General features: G+C 40.4%; 1 protein-coding gene across 3 annotated transcripts in view; it reads right to left on the bottom strand.

Moving 5' to 3' along the window:
* The window catches only part of MYO1D (myosin ID), a 343,759-nt gene that overhangs the window by 176,823 nt on the left and 149,235 nt on the right, over window positions 1–17,701 (bottom strand). For all 3 annotated transcript variants that reach the window (XM_059147262.1, XM_059147261.1, XM_059147263.1), the window contains one exon: window positions 15,652–15,859. In XM_059147262.1, the coding sequence (XP_059003245.1) occupies window positions 15,652–15,859 (208 nt within the window). The remainder of the gene's footprint in view (window positions 1–15,651; window positions 15,860–17,701) is intronic.

The raw sequence follows: 17,701 nt of genomic DNA, 5'->3' as shown, positions 1-17,701 counted from the left end.
CTCTAGTACGATGTTGAATAGCAGTGGTGATAATGGACATCCCTGCCGTGTTCCTGACCTTAGCGGAAAAGCTTTCAGTTTTTCTCCATTGAGAATGATATTTGCGGTGGGTTTTTCATAGATGGCTTTGATGATATTGAGGTATGTGCCCTCTATCCCTACACTTTGAAGAGTTTTGATCAGGAAGGGATGTTGTACTTTGTCAAATGCTTTTTCAGCATCTATTGAGAGTATCATATGGTTCTTGTTCTTTCTTTTATTGATGTGTTGTATCACATTGACTGATTTGCGGATGTTGAACCAACCTTGCAGCCCTGGAATAAATCCCACTTGGTCGTGGTGAATAATCTTTTTAATGTACTGTTGAATCCTATTGGCTAGTATTTTGTTGAGTATTTTCGCATCTGTGTTCATCAAGGATATCGGTCTATAGCTCTCTTTTTTGGTGAGATCCTTGTCTGGTTTTGGGATCAAGGTGATGCTGGCCTCATAAAATGAGTTTGGAAGTTTTCCTTCCATTTCTATTTTTTGGAACAGTTTCAGGAGAATAGGAATTAGTTCTTCTTTAAATGTTTGGTAGAATTCCCCCGGGAAGCCGTCTGGCCCTGGGCTTTTGTTTGTTTGGAGATTTTTAATGACTGTTTCAATCTCCTTACTGGTTATGGGTCTGTTCAGGCTTTCTATTTCTTCCTGGTTCAGTTGTGGTAGTTTATATGTTTCTAGGAATGCATCCATTTCTTCCAGATTGTCAAATTTATTGCCGTAGAGTTGCTCATAGTATGTTCTTATAATAGTTTGTATTTCTTTGGTGTTAGTTGTGATCTCTCCTCTTCTGAATGTTTTAGTAATTCTAAGAACTAGGGTTAGTCTGTGTTGATTCTGGGAAACAACATTTGTTTGAATTATTTTTGTAGGAAACTTTGTTACTTTAAGTTTTTTTTTTTCTTTTTAAAGATTTTATTATTTGACAGAGAAAGACACAGTGAGAGAGAGGGAACACAAGAAGAGGAGCAGAGGGAGAGGGAAAAGCAGGCTCCCGGATGAGCAGGGAGCCCGATGTGGGGCTCGATTCCAGGACCCTGGGATCATGACCTGAGCTGGAGGCTGACGCCTAACAATTGAGCCACCCAGGTGCCCCGAAAACTCTGTTACTTCTTCTATTTATTGCAATTTTACCCCATAAGTGACAATCAGCCCACTATGATAACACAGATCCTGTTCCAACGAACTCAACCTGTAAAAACAGTTTATGAAATATAGATTAAGATCCGTTCTTCCCGTAAACATGAATCTAGCAGAGTGGTTCCCAAACTTTTTGGTACTACTTCTTCTCCCAGAAAGCTTTCTGTCCTCAGCTCAGGAAGCTCAGGGTCTATACTCAGACCCCTCCTGGCAATGATTCCATACGCCAGTGTCCCAATTACCCCATCCCACTGGCTGGAGGGTTAACACATCTCCCTCCTGACTAGGTTGTCCGCTCCTTCTGGGTGGAGTACGGTTCATTTTTATGTCCCTATTCAGTAATGAATGAACAAACTTGACGCATTACTTATTTAAAAATGCATATGAGCACCCTTCTCCCGCATGGCTGCATCTCACAGTGCTGGGAAGGACACATGCTATTTGCTTCTCACAGCATACCGAACAGACATATAGTCAATGGCCACCACGTGATCAAAGGCACATTTTTTTTTTCTTTAATCCTTTCAAGACAATAATCAAGCTTAAACTTCATCTACAGTCATCCTAACACATCTTTCCCAACCTGCTCATGGCTCACAAGTCACCTTTACCAAAACAAATAAAAATCTCTTCTCTTCGAGCCTCTATTCTCAGTAAAATTGAGTCACTGATTACTTTCATTAATATACATCTGTATGTCAAAGCTGATTCATACTTTCAACATAAATGTTTCCTTCCAATTGTAGTCAAAATGTATCTCAGTTCACATACTTAATAGTAAATGACTCAGATATCTCTACATGTCTACTGATGTCCTTTAATAAAGGAATCTTGCCAAATCATATTCTTCTTCCTCTTCCACCATGATGCCACCACCAATTTTGTGGCTGGTTTTGTACTCTGTTCTTTGGCAGTGTGAGTCATACCTGTTTTTCCTACAAGGAGGACATTCTGAATGATGCCACAGTGGTGAAAGAGAATGGTGGTTAAGAGCACGTGCAAAAGACTGGCCTACAGGGGGCAGGTCCCAGCTCTGGCGTTCACCATGTCTGTGACCGCCAGGGACTTACTCAGGCACTCAGTGGCTTGAGTTCCCTTTCCTATTAATTGAAAATAATACTAGACACTCAAAGGATCCACTTAACATAGATCCACTTAACATATGTAGAAGTATCCCAAACACCGTCACTCACCAAAGATTAGCTACTGCCTTTTTTTTTTTTAACTTTAGGGCAAGGGGCACCTGGGTGGCTCAGTTTGTTAAGCATCTGCCTTCGGCTCAGGTCATGATCCCGGGGCCTGGGGATCAATCCCCACGTCGGGCTCCCTGCTCGGGGGGAGCCTGCTTCTCTCCCTCTCTGCCTCTCCCTCTAACTGGTGGCCCCCCACAGCCAAAAAAAACCTTCAAGGGCAAAATTAATCAATTTTATATGAGAAGTAATTATTTTGCTTTTAATCTGAGAAAGAAAACACCTGACTGGTTTTGCCAAGAAGACAGTGAGCTTTGCTTGAAAATGATGTGAAAGACCCCACGGCTTCATGCCACTACGTGACAATGTTTTGAAATACACGACACATCAGGGGATGGGGCAAATGAAAAACTAAACAACAGGATCCAATTTTCAGATGATTCTATTCACACTTTTTCTTTTGGCTTGTTTCACAATTACTATCCTCAGGTCTGTGCTAACCTCTGAGACTATTCATCTATGATAAACAGTCTTCTCTGTTTTAGAATTTACTGTTTTCACGATATGCTTTAATGAGCTACTTTTGATCCCTCACAAGATCCATCTGCACAATCCAACCATAATATGTAATATTATAACATACCATAATATAACCCACCCCTAAAACCATACTGTGCAAATCTAGCAAGTAAGCACAAGAACACACAATGTTACAGCTGGATGGACAAACCAACCAGGGCAGTCCTTATGACACATGATACTTGAGTCGTCTTTAGAACATACCATTTTTAGGGATGAAATATCACAGGGTTCCTGGGTGGCTCAGTGGGTTAAGCCTCTGCCTTCGGCTCAGGTCGTGATCTCAGGGTCCTGGGATCATGCTCCGCATGGGGCTCTCTGCTAAGCTGAGAGGGAGCCTGCTTCTCCCTCTCTCTCTGCCTGCCTCTCTGCCTACTTGTGATCTCACTCTCTGTCCAATAAATAAATAAATAAAATCTTAAAAAAAAAAAGGATGAAATATCATGGAAAATCCCAATTAATATGCTAAAGACTAGTGTGTCCTATTCTCCACGGTGCCTCTGTTTCGGGGCTCCTATCCCTAACCATCTGTGGGAAGACAGTTCTAAGACAACTGGGAACAAGAAACACAAACTACTTATTAGGCAATGTTGAGGAATTCTGGTTAATTTTAAGGGGTATGAGAGTGGCATGCAGACGTCCTCTGTACAGATTAGAATGGTATGTAAGGGTGAAACGATTAGACGGCTGGGATCCCCTTTTAAAACACCAAACTAAACCCCCACACGTTGAAGCACGAGGTGAAACTGCTGAACTGCAGGACAGCGGCTGATGCTGTGAGAAGGGAACACGGGAAGTCCTCAAGCTCTTCCTTCTACTTCTGCGAGCATTTGGAATGCTTCATGATAAAAATGTCCAAAAAGACAGAGAAGATCCACCTTTTTTCAAGTTATACTCAGTGACTGTATGCTAGGCTCCTCAATTCCAGAAACTGGAGTTAATAAGCTTAACATTCCGTGATCAGAATGCAGTAAAACTAAAGATTACTAAAAAACTAGAAAGCAAAACCGAGCGTACACAAAACATGGATCGCCTGGGAACGATTTTTTAAATATTTTTGAATAGTCAACAGATACACGAAAAGATGCTCACCATCACTCATCGCTGGGAAAGGGAGGTCAAAACCACAATGAGATATCACTTTATCCCTGTCAGAATGGCCAGAATCAGAAAGACAAGAAACAACACGTGCTGGTGAGGATGTGGAGAAAGGGGAACCCTCACGCACTGCTGCTGGAAATGCAAACTGGTGCGGCCACTCCAGAAAATAGTATGGAGGTCCCTCAAAAAATTAAAAATAAAAGTACATACAATCCAACAATTCCTCTACTGGGTATTAACCCAAAGGAAATGAGAATACTAATTTGAAAAGATATATGCACACCTATGTTTATTATAGCATTATTTACAATAGTCAAGACATGGAAGCAGCCCAAGTGCCCACTGATACATGAATGGATAAAGAAGATGTGGTGTGTACACACACACACACACACACACACACACACACAGGATGGGTTCTTGCTGTTTGCGCTAATATGGATGGATCTAGAGGATATTATGCTAAGTGATGTAAATCAGAGAAAGACAAATAGCATATGATTTCACTTATATGTGGAATCTAAAAAACAAAACCAACAAAAACAAGAAACAGACCCATAAATCTGATGGTTGCCAGAGGGGAGAGGGTGGCAAGATGGGCAGAATGGGTGAATGGGAGTGGGGGGTACGGTTCCAGCTATGGAATGAATAAGTCACAGGAAGAAAAGGTGCATCACAGAGGATATAGTCCATGACACTGTACTCGATTTGTATGGTGAGAGATGGTAGCTATGCTGTGTGAAGGCAGCGTATAGACTTGTGGAATCACTATCCTGTTCTCCTGAAACTAATGTAATATTGTGTGTCAATTATAGGTCAACTTAAAAAAAAACAACAATAAACATGTTTAAATTGGAAAAAAAATTTTTAAACAACTTTTCAGGAAAGAGTAAATTTGAACATAAAAATAATTAAATGATAATATATCAGGTCTTATAAAAATAATTAAATGATAGTATATTAGGTCTTATTATAAATGATAATATATCAGGTCTTATAAATGATAATATATCAGCAAAAACAGTTCTAAAAAATTTCATATCCATTATTAATAAATGTGAAGGAAAAAAAATTCATGAAGCACCCAATATCAGAAGTTGGAGAAAAGATAATCTCCTGCTTGTTTCTGCTCTTTTCATTCCAAAAGAAGGAACTGATGAATATTAAAGACAAAACTGATAAATTAGAAATAAGAAAATGGCGAATTGAATAAATCAGAGAGCTGATTCACTGAGGGAAAAAAAAACAGTAAAATGCATCATTAACTAAAGCTGATCAAGAAAAAAGAGTGAGCACAAATCGAATTCACAAAATAAGAAATGATAAGAGAGGAATGACTAAAGACACAGGGGAAATGAAAAGAAACGTAAGAGATAACTTTGTTCAGTTCTATTCAATTAAATTTGAGAACCTGTACGATTTTCTAGGAAACTGCAAATCACCCATGGAAGATACAAAATAAGTATTCCATGGAATCAGTATTCCATGGAAGATACAAAATAAGAACACATCAACTCTTATGAAGAACGAGAGAAAGTTGTTGAAGAGTTATGACCCAACAAATACCCGCTCTTAGATGTCCTCACAGGGAAATTCAACCTGAACAGATGAACTCCCATGGGATTAGATTGTTCCAGAATATGGGACAAGAAGGTTATCCTGCTGAGGCAAACATTATACTGACACTTAATTGATCAGTACCATTCTCAGAATTGATAACTCAAAAGAGAAAAAAATTACATAAGCGTCTTGATTCCTACGAAGAATTCCATTTATTCGACACCTTTTTTTTTTTTTTTTTTTAAATCTACTCTTGATTTTGAAAGTACTCTTCTTAACACAACAGGAATGGATGGATACCTCCTTAACGTGTTCGAATGCATCTGCCTCACAGCAATCATGGACAGGAACTCAGTGCAAACATTCCCAGCAAATTCAGGAACATTTCAAGGATGTCCAGTATCCCCACTCCAGGAGATTTCACAAGGCAGGCTTTGCAGAGTGTGGTCCCCTCCGCACATGACTGCCAGTTTGAGGGTGGTGGCCTGGAAGTACAGCTAATCCTGGCACAAAAACAAGAAGAAACTGTCGCATGTGCCATCTCAAAAGGACAATGGATTTTCCATGCTTTTATATGTCCTTTACCAAACATTATACCTGATGCTTAAATACTGCTGATGCACTGATACTGCTGATGCACTGATACAGGTAGCCTTATTTTTGTATAATATTCTCACAATATTGGTTTGTCAGCAGAATGCCAAATATTTATCATATTGAATTTTAAAACAATTCTGAACTCCACATAAAACTGGAAACAACGATCACACATGAGTTCAGCCCACACTAAATATTTTATCTCACTAGCTGGAGGGACTTTTCCTCCTTCCTCTGCTTTATCACAACCTCTTTTCACACTCACCTATTTTGCACCCTTTCTTGTCCACTCACTCCCTTCGTTCCCTCGTACCCTGCTTATGAGATTGTGCCAGTTTTGCTATGGCCTAATAATCAAACCACTACCATCTTCTAATCAGGAACCTATAGACAAGTGGGGGTGTCTAGGAGCCTTGGTCAGTTGAGCGCCTGACTTCGGCTCAGGTCATGATCTCGGGGTCCTGGGATTGAGCCTCGTGTCGGGTTTCCTGCTCAGCGGGGAGCCTGCTTCTCCCTCTCTCTATGCCTCTCCCTTGCTTGTGCTCTCTCTCTTTCGGTCAGATAAATAAATAAATAAATAAAGTCCCTCTTTTTTTTTTTTTTTTAAAGGAAGCTATCAGACAAGCAAAAATAAAATTCTAGGAGCCTGTGGACTCTAGAAGGCCAATGGATCTGAATACTTGGAGTGTGAGGTTTCTATTATTCCCTCCCTGAACATGTGTGTAGGTTCCCATAACTGTAATAGAAGACCGCCAACTGACTTTAGATTCAGGCTTGACTGTGGACCCCACACAGTTCCCAGCACCAGGGGCTACAGGCTTTCCAACCGTGTTCAAGATGGAATACAAACTGGAAAAACTCAGGGCACGTGGTGTGAAGCAAGTAAGTGGCTAGCATGATTTGCTTTTCCAAAGGGCTGGCAGCTGTCACATTCGTGAGTTGTAAATGCAATCCCAGGGTCCCCACAAACTGCTTGGAGGAAAATGATTAAAGCCTCAAGATACTACTTTAAAAAAGAATGTCTAGGTGTAGCAGCCTTCAGGATGGGATATAAGAAGGGCCTCGACCTCTTCACCACACCATGGCACACCAACACGGGTCATTCCATTCCCTGGAGCTAGGATCAAAGCTGCGCAATCTGAAATGGTCCCAGGATGTGATATGGTGACTAATTAACATATCCATCCACAATCAACTATAGACACCATTTAAGAAGGGGCTAATTCCCCCAGATGAAGACACAGTTCACAAAGGCACCTATCTGTCTTATAGATGAGTCAAGAAAGCCAACCTTAAATCCATTAACCTATTCCAAATTTGTAAATGGCCACACGAAAGATAAATGTCCCGGATATTTTCTATCTCCCTTTGAGAATCCATCTTTCATGTCACCTTATATGACAATTTTGTCTTGCCCTGTGATTCCCTAAAATGAAAACATAAGTTTAATACTATAAATGCACCGAAAACAAAAAAGGAAGAGTTTCTTGGGATGACCCATACTCCACTTCTCTCCCAAGACAGTGACATATTTTAAACAAAATGTGTACAGAATATTAGAGGATCATGACTCTTTGTAATGCATTTGGTGTGGTATTTTCATTAAAGATTTTATAAGAAACTACAGTCTTCCTTCAGGGTTTCCCCAACGAGGCAACAAATGAGTGTCTTATTTTTCGAGAATTAATGAACACAACATATAGAAGGTAAACGATAAAAGGTAAAATGATAAAAGAACAAAACAAAAGAGGGTCAAATGATAAAAGAAAAGTCCAAGTTGAAGAAGGAATAAAGCTACAACAACAAAGTCAACATGGACAGATCAGCCTCACAATACATTTACTATACACGTCTCCCTCCGCCCCACATGCTTGCGGCCGGGCTGACAATGGATCTCTCAGCACCTGTAATTCTGAAAACTTTAAAAAGTTCTTCTGTGCTGCCTGGAAACACCATCTTATTGGATTTCTCATTCGTGTGTGATGTAAGGAACACACGCATAGACACCTATGTCGAGGGTAAGTGAAGCAATTACTTATTACTGAAGGAACAGAAGTGTGACCTTTAAAAAAATCCCACCGGCTAGCCCGATTCATTTCTTTCAGTGACGCAAAGATGTGTTCACAACAGCTGGAGTTTTGTACAAAATGCTCTTTTCAATATTCAGGCAAAACACTCAGGTTTTAGGTCATTCAGAGAGGGTGTTTAGAAGGATAAAAATATCCAGGACTTTGGGGAGGCTGGCTCTTTCACGCCCCAGTGGGCGGGAGCATAAATTGGTTCTATCTTTCCAGAAGCTGTCTGGTGACGGGTACAGAAAATCTGAAAAGTGTGTATTGTTAAACCAAAAATGTCGTCTGAGAATTTATTCTAAGAAAATAATCAAGGATGATGAAAAGCTCTTGCTAGTAGTAAAAACAGCACAAGCAGGAACAACAATAGCTAATACGCATTGAACTCTGGGCCAGGCACCCCTCTAGGTAAGCACAGCTGTGCACTGCAGTGGGACCTAGACAGCAGAAAATGGGAAAAACCTGAACATCCGGTAATAGCAGATAAATGACTAAAGAAGCTCTAGTAAATCACATTAAGGACTGAGCCAGCTCTTATAAATACACAAATACGTGGTTACACATGTGAAGATGGAACAAAAAAGTATTACATAACTAGACGACATGATTAATTTATATTTAATATAAAATTTTACTTTAAGAATATAAATTTATGTTTTTCATTTTCCTACATGAACTTGTATTGCTACCACTTATGTACTATGAAACCAATAAAAGTCTTTGATCTCTAGATGGTTCTTTAAGGTGGCTTGCTCTTTCTTCTTTTCTTTCTTCTCTTTTTTGGGGAAAAGAATTCATCTATTCATTTTAGAAAGAGAGCGAGAACAAGGACAGGGTAGAGGGAGAGAGAATCTCAAGCAGACTCTGCATTGAGCATGAAGCCCGACATTGGGTGTGATCCCACGACCCTGAGATCACAACCTGAGCTGAAACCAAGCATTGGACATTCAATGGACTTAGCCACCCAGGGGTCCCTAAGATGGTCATTTCTTTTTTTTTTTTAAAGATTTTTTTTTTTTTTTTTTGACAGAGAGAGATCACAAGTAGGCAGAGAGGCAGGCAGAGAGAGAGAGAGAGAGGAGGAAACAGGCTCCCTGCTGAGCAGAGAGCCCGATGTGGGACTCGATCCCAGGACCCCGAGATCATGACCTGAGCCGAAGGCAGCGGCTTAACCCACTGAGCCACCCAGGCGCCCAAGATGGTCATTTCTTTAAAGAAAAGATATTTGTAGGGGCGCCTGGGTGGCTCAGTGGGTTAAAGCCTCTGCCTTCGGCTCAGGTCATGATCTCAGGGTCCTGGGATCGAGTCCCGCATTGGGCTCTCTGCTCAGCAAGGAGCCTGCTTTCCTCTCTCTCTCTCTCAGCCTGCCTCTCTACCTACTTGTGATCTCTCTCTGCCAAATAAATAAAAATTAAAAAAAAAGAAAGAAGAGATATTTGTAGCATTTCACAAATCTTCTAAAATGTCAAGCATATGAACAAATATATGAAGATAAACAAGACGCACTAAACAGATTACCTGTAATTTTTGATACTGCACACTCGGTGGTTTAGACAGTTTTAGTGTAGACCTACGCATTTTTTATGAATCAAAAAGCAATGCAATTTGTATCTTTTCTGCAATCTCTGTGGTTTTGCAGTTTGTTAAGAACAACAATTTTAGAGGTTCTGGTTTTAGTTAATGTCATCAACTCTGCCACTTCCAACTTGCCATTAAATCTCCACAAAGGCGCAGAAAAGGCATGAGAATACATGGAAAGTTAGATTCTCACATGTTAAAGCAACACAGTATCACACAGTAGGATATTGGCATAGGAATTGTCAATGGAATAAAAGAGTGAGTCCTGAAAATAGACTCAAGTATATATGGGAATTTATTATTAGACAAAAGCGGAATTTTAATTTAGTGGAAAAAAGAGGAATTTTTTAAATAAACTGAATTAGAATAGCTGGGTTTTAACTTGGAACAAAACAGAGCTGGACCCTTATATAATACCACGTATAAAAGCTAAATCCCAGATCTAAAACTTCTCTGAAGAAACTCAAAGACACAACGAAAAAAAAAGATAAGACATATTAAGTGGGAAATTTCATGTTGAAGAGTACACCATAATGACAAATGATAGCTTAGGAAAATAGCTACAATACCTAAAGATAATCGCTCCCACAAATTTAAAAGCAAAAGGTAAACAACCCAATAGAAAACTGGGCCAAGGATACGAATAAGCAAATAATAGGCAAAGCTATCTGAAAAGGCCAAGAAACACACCCTCATGAAGAGTCATGAGAACACAAAATTGAAGTAGAATGAGACACCATTTCTTACTGATAAAAATGAAAAAAATTCAAAAGCCTGGTAAAAGTCACTGCAGTTAAAAAAAAATCAGGGAAAATAAGTTCACTTACATTGTGGGCTATGCAATGTGAATGGTTAATATCTACAATGACGCCCTTCGAACAATAATCTTGCTCATGGGCGTCCAGTGCACAGAACGAAGGCGTTAGCACAGAAGTCTTCAGTGCATAGGACGAAAGATTCCTACGTGTACAAGAAGTCTATTAAAGTTATGGGAAGACTGTGAGAGCATCTGGAAAGGAGTTAACACAGCAGGCGTGAGATTGTATCCCTAGAAAGGTCCGTGTCATCCAAAGTTGACCCTTGGCCAGTATCTTCGAACTTGACTGGGAAACAGTTTCACATGCTGATACAAAACTTTCCCTAAATGGTAAGAGTGACTCAATGTGGTTACACTACTTGTGCAAACAGTGGGGTTTATAATACCTACCTGCTGCCCTTCTTCGAGTATGGGATTTCGGTACATGTGGGGAAGAGGGTGCAAACGTAATCAGTCCCCAGTAAAAACTTCAAGCAGCGAGTCTCTGATGGGCTCTCTAGTAGACAGCACTTAGCATGTGTTGTCACAGCTCATTTCTGCAGGAATTAAGAATGTGCTGTGCAGGGACGCCTGGGTGGCTCAGTTGGTTGGACGACTGCCTTCGGCTCAGGTCATGATCCCGGAGTCCCGGGATCGAGTCCCACATCGGTCTCCCAGCTCCACGGGGAGTCTGCTTCTCTCTCTGACCTTCTCCTCGCTCATGTTCTCTCTCACTGTCTCTCTCTCAAATAAATAAAAAAAAAAAAAAAAAAAAAAAAAAAAAGAATGTGCTGTGCAACTCCACTGGAAGAAAACTCTTGGAAGCTTGCTCCTGGTTTCCCCTGGATTTTACCTGCTGTGCCTTTTCCCTTTGCTGATTTTTGCTTTGCATCCTTTTGCTGTAATAAATTTAATTCATGAGCACAACTACAGGCTGTGCCCTGTGAATCCTTTTAGTAAATCACCACAACTGGAAGTGGCCTTGGGGACCCTTTGACATAGGCGGTGGGAGCCGTTGTGGGCAGAGAAGGTAAATGTGGGAAAAAGAATATCCAAACATTATAAAAAAAAAGAGAAAGGTGCTCATAAAAAAATCACCATGTGAACTATGATGTCATTTATATTATAGTACATATGCTTGTCTATAAGCACAGAAAGATAATAGATAATCAGAAAAAAAATAAAGCTATTTTTTTTTATTTAAAAAGGGAATATAAAAGTCAGTTGTTGGAAATTCTGGTTTAATACTGTATCTCTTGGGACGCCTAGCTGGCTCAGTCGGTTAAGTGTCTGCCTTCGGCTCAGGTCATGATCCTGGGGTCCTGGGATCGAGCCCCACGTGGGGCTTTCTGCTCAGCAGGGAGCCTCCTTCTTCCTGTCTCTCTGCCTGCCAATCTGGCTGCCTGTGCTCTCCCTCTCTCTGTCAAGGAAATAAATAAAATCTTAAAAAAAAAAAAAAAAAAGCATCTCCTGATGCTGCCTTTCCTAACTTCCTATTCCTGTAAGGTATAGGAATGTAACCATTCCTATAAGGTTACAGAAAAAAATAAAAACACACAGCACATGAAAACTTAGGTGACTGAGGACCTATTCCCAGAAGCTGAGAGAAACTTCCAATAATTTTTATGGGCTATGGAGTTGGTTTGAAAACCAATCAGTAGATCACCTATTATCATACCCTAGAATGGTTGGCCTGAAAATTCAGAGAAAGATCCTTATTTCCTGCTCCACTGCTTTATGGTTCAGAAATGCAAGATCTATATCACAGGGCACGCTGGAAGCTCTCCCCCGTGGCATGGGTGGCAGCTTTTGAAGTAGTCATCTTTCCTCTTTTAGAACCTCCCCTTTCTACGTAGAAATGGTAATTTCTCCCCAGAAGAGAAGCAGAGGTGCTGCAGAGAGGGAGAACCATAGTAGGTATGCATCCCTACTGTGCAAGAGCTGGCTCATGGGGTTGGGGGCGCCATCTTGGACTAGCCAGGCTGGAGCAGATTCAAGTCTGTGGGACACTGCCAACTGTGGAGAAAGTGGGCAGATTGCCACTGGAAAATGAAGAACAGAATTCCACTAGCCGCCAAGCAGACAGAAAGTGAGTTCACGGTAGGGCAACTACACAATGTATCATGCATCATTATCCATAGCAAAAGTGACACTTTTGAGAGAGAAAGGGGAACATGAGACAACAGTCATAAACCAGGACTGTCTCAAACAAATGGAGAGGGATGGTCCTCCCTCTCCTTCAAGGCCAAACCCTGAGCCCGAGTCAATTTCTTGAATAGGTATAAAGAAGAAAAGAAGAGTGTCAGATCTGCCAAAAAGAATAACAACAACGAAACACCACTGGCAAGTACTTAAGTCTGAATATATAGAACAGATACATGAAAATGACTGACCAGGGGCACCTGGGTGGCTCAGTGGATTAAGCCTCTGCCTTCAGCTCAGGTCATGATCTCAGAGTCCTGGGATCGAACCCTGAATCCGGCTCTTTGCTCAGCGGGGAGCCTGCTTCTCCCTCTCCCTCTGCCTGCCTCTCTGCCTACTTGTGATCTCTCTGTCAAATAAATAAATAAAATCTTAAAAAAAAAATGACTGACCATGGCAGACAGAAAACAGACACCCACCCTGCACAAAACACAACAGAGTAAAAGCAATACAAAAAAAGCCAGTTAGCAAAAGGAAACTGTTTCAAGAAGAAACAGAATTTAGTATTCTACTCTGAAAGATTTTCTGAGTTCTAGGCAAAACAAATAGAGAGCAAAACTTAGAAACATGTTGGCCATCGGAAGGGAAGAGAAAAACCTTCATTATTTGCACATGATAGAACCATTTCCCCAGAAAAACTAACAGAATGAACAAAGGTTGCCTTCTGGATACAGACAAACCAACATAAGCCCAATACTATTTTTCTGTACCAACACTGGCATGTAGAATAAAAAATTCACAGCAGTAACAAAAACAATAAGACATCTAGGAATTAACGATGGATTTTTATGGCCTCTCTAAATCTAAGTTCAAAGAAGTGACTTAAGCCTATTCTGTACTTTTAAGATGATTTAATATTGTAAAAATGTCAATTCTTTCAAATTAATATATAAATTCAATGCCATCCTAATAAAAATTGTTTGTTGAATTTAAATGAACCCAATAAACACACATTAACATTTATATTGCAAAATAAAGGTCTAGGTGTAGGTTAGTCTATCCGCATAAAGAAGAGTGAGAAGACAACTGACCGTACCATACCCTAAGATACACTGCAACAGAAACTCTGTGGCATTGATGTAAAAATGGGTAACTGTATAAATAAACATTCAGAGACAGAATATATACACACGATAATATATGATAAAAGTGGCACCACAGATCAATGGGAAAAGGACACACTGTTCAGCAGATGGTCCCGAGAAAATGGTTCACCATACAGAATAAAATGAAACAGGATTCTTACGTAAAACCACATATATAGGTAGGTTCTAGATGGATTCAAGACCTAAATGTGCAAGACAAAAGTATACAGTTCAGAGGAGGAAACAGAGGCTACCATCTTTGTGACCTGGAGAGAAGGAAAGCCCTCTTCAACAAAATGTAAGATGAAGAATTGAAGAATTTGATAATGTCAAAGTTAAGGGTTCTCTTCAGGGCACCTGGGTGGCTCAGCTGGTTGGGTGTCTGAGGTTGTGTGTGATCTCAGGGTCATGAGATCGAGCCCTGTGCCAGGCTGCACAGCTGCTTAAGACTCTCTCTCCCTCTGCCACCCTCTCCCTCTCTAATGGAAAAAAAAAAAAAAAAAAAAACCAAGAACATATTTTAAATGTCTAATGTGACATTTGGACATGTGTCCAAAATACTCAAGGAAATGTCTGCTAATCAACAAGAAAATGGTACCAGCTCCAGGGGAAAAACAGACAGAGGACAGTTTACAGGAAGACCCAAGGAGCAAATAAGCATTTAGTGAGATGCTCAGGTTCAATGGTAACCAGAGAAACAAAAAGTAAAACCACAGTGAGATACCAGTACGCCCACTACTCTTACAAAACTGCGGTGCCTGGACGCTACCAGTCAGGACGTGGGCAAAGTAACTCCCTGAGCGAGTTGGTGCAAACAGTCCTTTTGGGGAGGAAATGGGCACTACTTATACCAATCAGGCCAGCTACACCATCTGACCCAGTAGCTTTTCTCCTGGTATACACTCCATAGAAAACATACCTCTCGCAGAGGCATAAGATTTTTAAAAAGATACATAGATAATTTTTTAAAAGATTTTATTTATTTATCTGATAGAGATCACAAGTAGGCAGAGAGGCAGGCAGAGAGAGGGAGAAGCAGGCTCCCTGCTGAGCAGAGAGCCCAATGCGGGGCTCGATCCCAGGACCCTGGGATCATGACCTGAGCCGAAGGCGGAGGCTTTAACCCAGGCACCCTATATATAATTTTTAAAATAAAAATGGCTCATCAGGAAGGCACGGAAATGGGTATGGCAGATAAAAAGAAAAACATGAGTGAGTGAATGAAGTGAGAAAGGGGCCCTGACCAGAATAATGATGAGCGCTACTATGAGCTAATGAGCTTCCAGTCAGCACCTCACACCTCAGTCAAGCGCTGGTGCTTGGTTATGATGGTTGAGCAGGGGGTTTTAAACATGTCAGCAAAATTTTGCAATTACCAGATTAAAAAAAAAAGTCCTTTACCCAGTTAGGCTGAGGGGAAAAAAAAAAACCCAGTTAATGACAAGAGACAAAAAGCTGGCTACTTCAGACATCTCCCTAACTTTAAACATCAGAAGAGAAAATGTCTTGAATTTTGAGGACAGAATAATTTTGAGCTCAGGCAGCCAAATAAATGTGTCATGTGTGGAGGCAACAGAAAACATTCTAAGAGAGGCAAAGATACAAAGAATATACCATCGTGAACATTTCCCGAGTCAAAGAAAACATCCAGCAAAATTTTAAGAACATAAAAGCAAGACCTGATCCCTATTTATGAAATCTAAAATTACCTTTTGTAGAAAGAGGACAATCCTTATGAGCATCTGGGCACGGAGTTCCTCCAAGGTAAACAGTGTTCGGGGTGTTCGAATAAAAATTTTGGTTTTCCCATAAGCTACGTCATCCTGAAAACCACAATGTTCAATCAGCTTCTTGACAGCCTCTTTGTCTGAAGGAAGGTCATGGTTGGGCCAGGTGAATTCAGAGATCATCTTGTATCTGTGTGAAAAATGAACAGGGTACAAGTTAAGGGAGAAAAACCTTTTGGTCTTAATAGACTAAAGGTCTATTAAGAAAGACTAATAAATTCAAGACACTTCATAGATAGGAAAAAAAATACTGAATTCTGTTCATCAACCTGCTACGAGATGTAGAAAAAGACTTTAATAAGATACAACACTCTTTCATGATAAAGACTTACTAAACTTGGGATAGAAGGACCCTTCCTTCATCTAGTACAGGCTAATTTACCAAGAACCTAGAGCAAACACCATTTATAGATAGGTAACCTTTACAAATTCTCTTTATGCACAGAAGAAGACAAAGATGCCTCAATTATGGGTTTCCCAGCCAGCGCAGTGAGACCAATAAATAGATAAGCTGGTATGGTTGGGGAAGGAAGAAAACTAACATTATTTATGACTCACTTCAAAGGAAATGAAGCAGATCTTTGGACGAAAACTATTATCACTAAAAGAAAACCACATATAAGATCAATACACAAAAAACCAATTGTGTTTCTAGGTGCAAGCAGCCTTGCTGGCCTCTCATAAGGCAGCTTCTTTATGTCTGAAAATGAGCAAGACGGAAGTCACGGGGTCACAGCCTCCTCTCAAAAGTGATATTCTATTATGTTGGCCAAATTCCATCTTGCTGGAAGCATATCACTAGGGACAGCCCACATTCAAGGGAAGGGGATGGCAAAGAGCCTGAGTACTAAGAGGTGGGATCACTTTGACTGAGAAGACTGCCAACCACAGCACTCTCCCCAAACCCCCCAGTGCCAAGTCATTTAATACATGTAGCCAAATTCAGTAATTTTTTTCATATATTACGTCAGAATTTTAATCCATACAAGAAAGGCCCTCTTCCCATTCAGGTTACAGGGTAATTCACCTACGTGTTCTTCTATCGGTTGTGTGTTCTTCTATCAGTCGTATGTTTTCATCGTGTACACTTAAATCTTTCAACCACTTGCGGTTTATTTTGGTATACGGCGTGAGGTATGGATCCAGTTTATCTTTTGACAAGGGGCCACCCAGTTGTTCCAACACTATTTACTAAAATGTCTCATCTTTTTCCCAGTGATTTAATAGGGCACTTCAATCACATATTACATCACATATTACATATTACATATTACTTCATGGTATTTCTACACATTCTGGTCTGTTTCATTGCTGTCTGTCCATCTGTGCATCAGTCCTTTGTGGTTTTAATCACAGATGTCTTTCTTTTTTTTAAAGATTTTACTTATTTATTTCAGAGACAGTGAGAAAGAGCATAAGCAGGAGAAGAGGCAGAGGGAGAAGGAGAGGCAGACTCCTTCACTGAGCAGGGAGCCCGACATGGGGCTCAATCCCATGACCCCAGCTGAAGGCAGTTGCCCAACCAACTGAGCCCCCAGGTATGTTTTAATATCTGGTGATTTCTCCTCATCCTTTCCTTTTTAAAAGGCTGTTCTAGCTATTCCTGCCTGCTATTTTTCTACATGAATTTTAGAATCAATCTTCATAGTTCCAGGGGGAAAACAATCACAACAAAGATAAATCCTGCTGGTATTTTAGTGGGTTCCCACATTAAATTCATTAAGCTTAATGAATTATCTATGATGTTGAATCATCCTATCTAAGAACAAGGGATGTCTTTCCACTTGTTCAAGTTTACTTTTGTGCCTCCTGGGAGTCTTTAAATGGTCTTCGTTGGGCTTTACACATTTCTTGCGGAGATACCTAAATAGCTTCTGATCCCTTCTTCTTGATGAATCTCTCTTCTCTGAGCTTCCATGGCAGCACAATCTCCCTGATTTCCTTCTGTCTCTCTGGATATTTCTTCTCAATA

This window comes from Mustela lutreola, chromosome 15 (assembly GCF_030435805.1).
Source record: "Mustela lutreola isolate mMusLut2 chromosome 15, mMusLut2.pri, whole genome shotgun sequence".
NCBI classification, from domain to species: domain Eukaryota; kingdom Metazoa; phylum Chordata; class Mammalia; order Carnivora; family Mustelidae; genus Mustela; species Mustela lutreola.
This window is presented reverse-complemented; position numbering and strand designations above follow the sequence as displayed.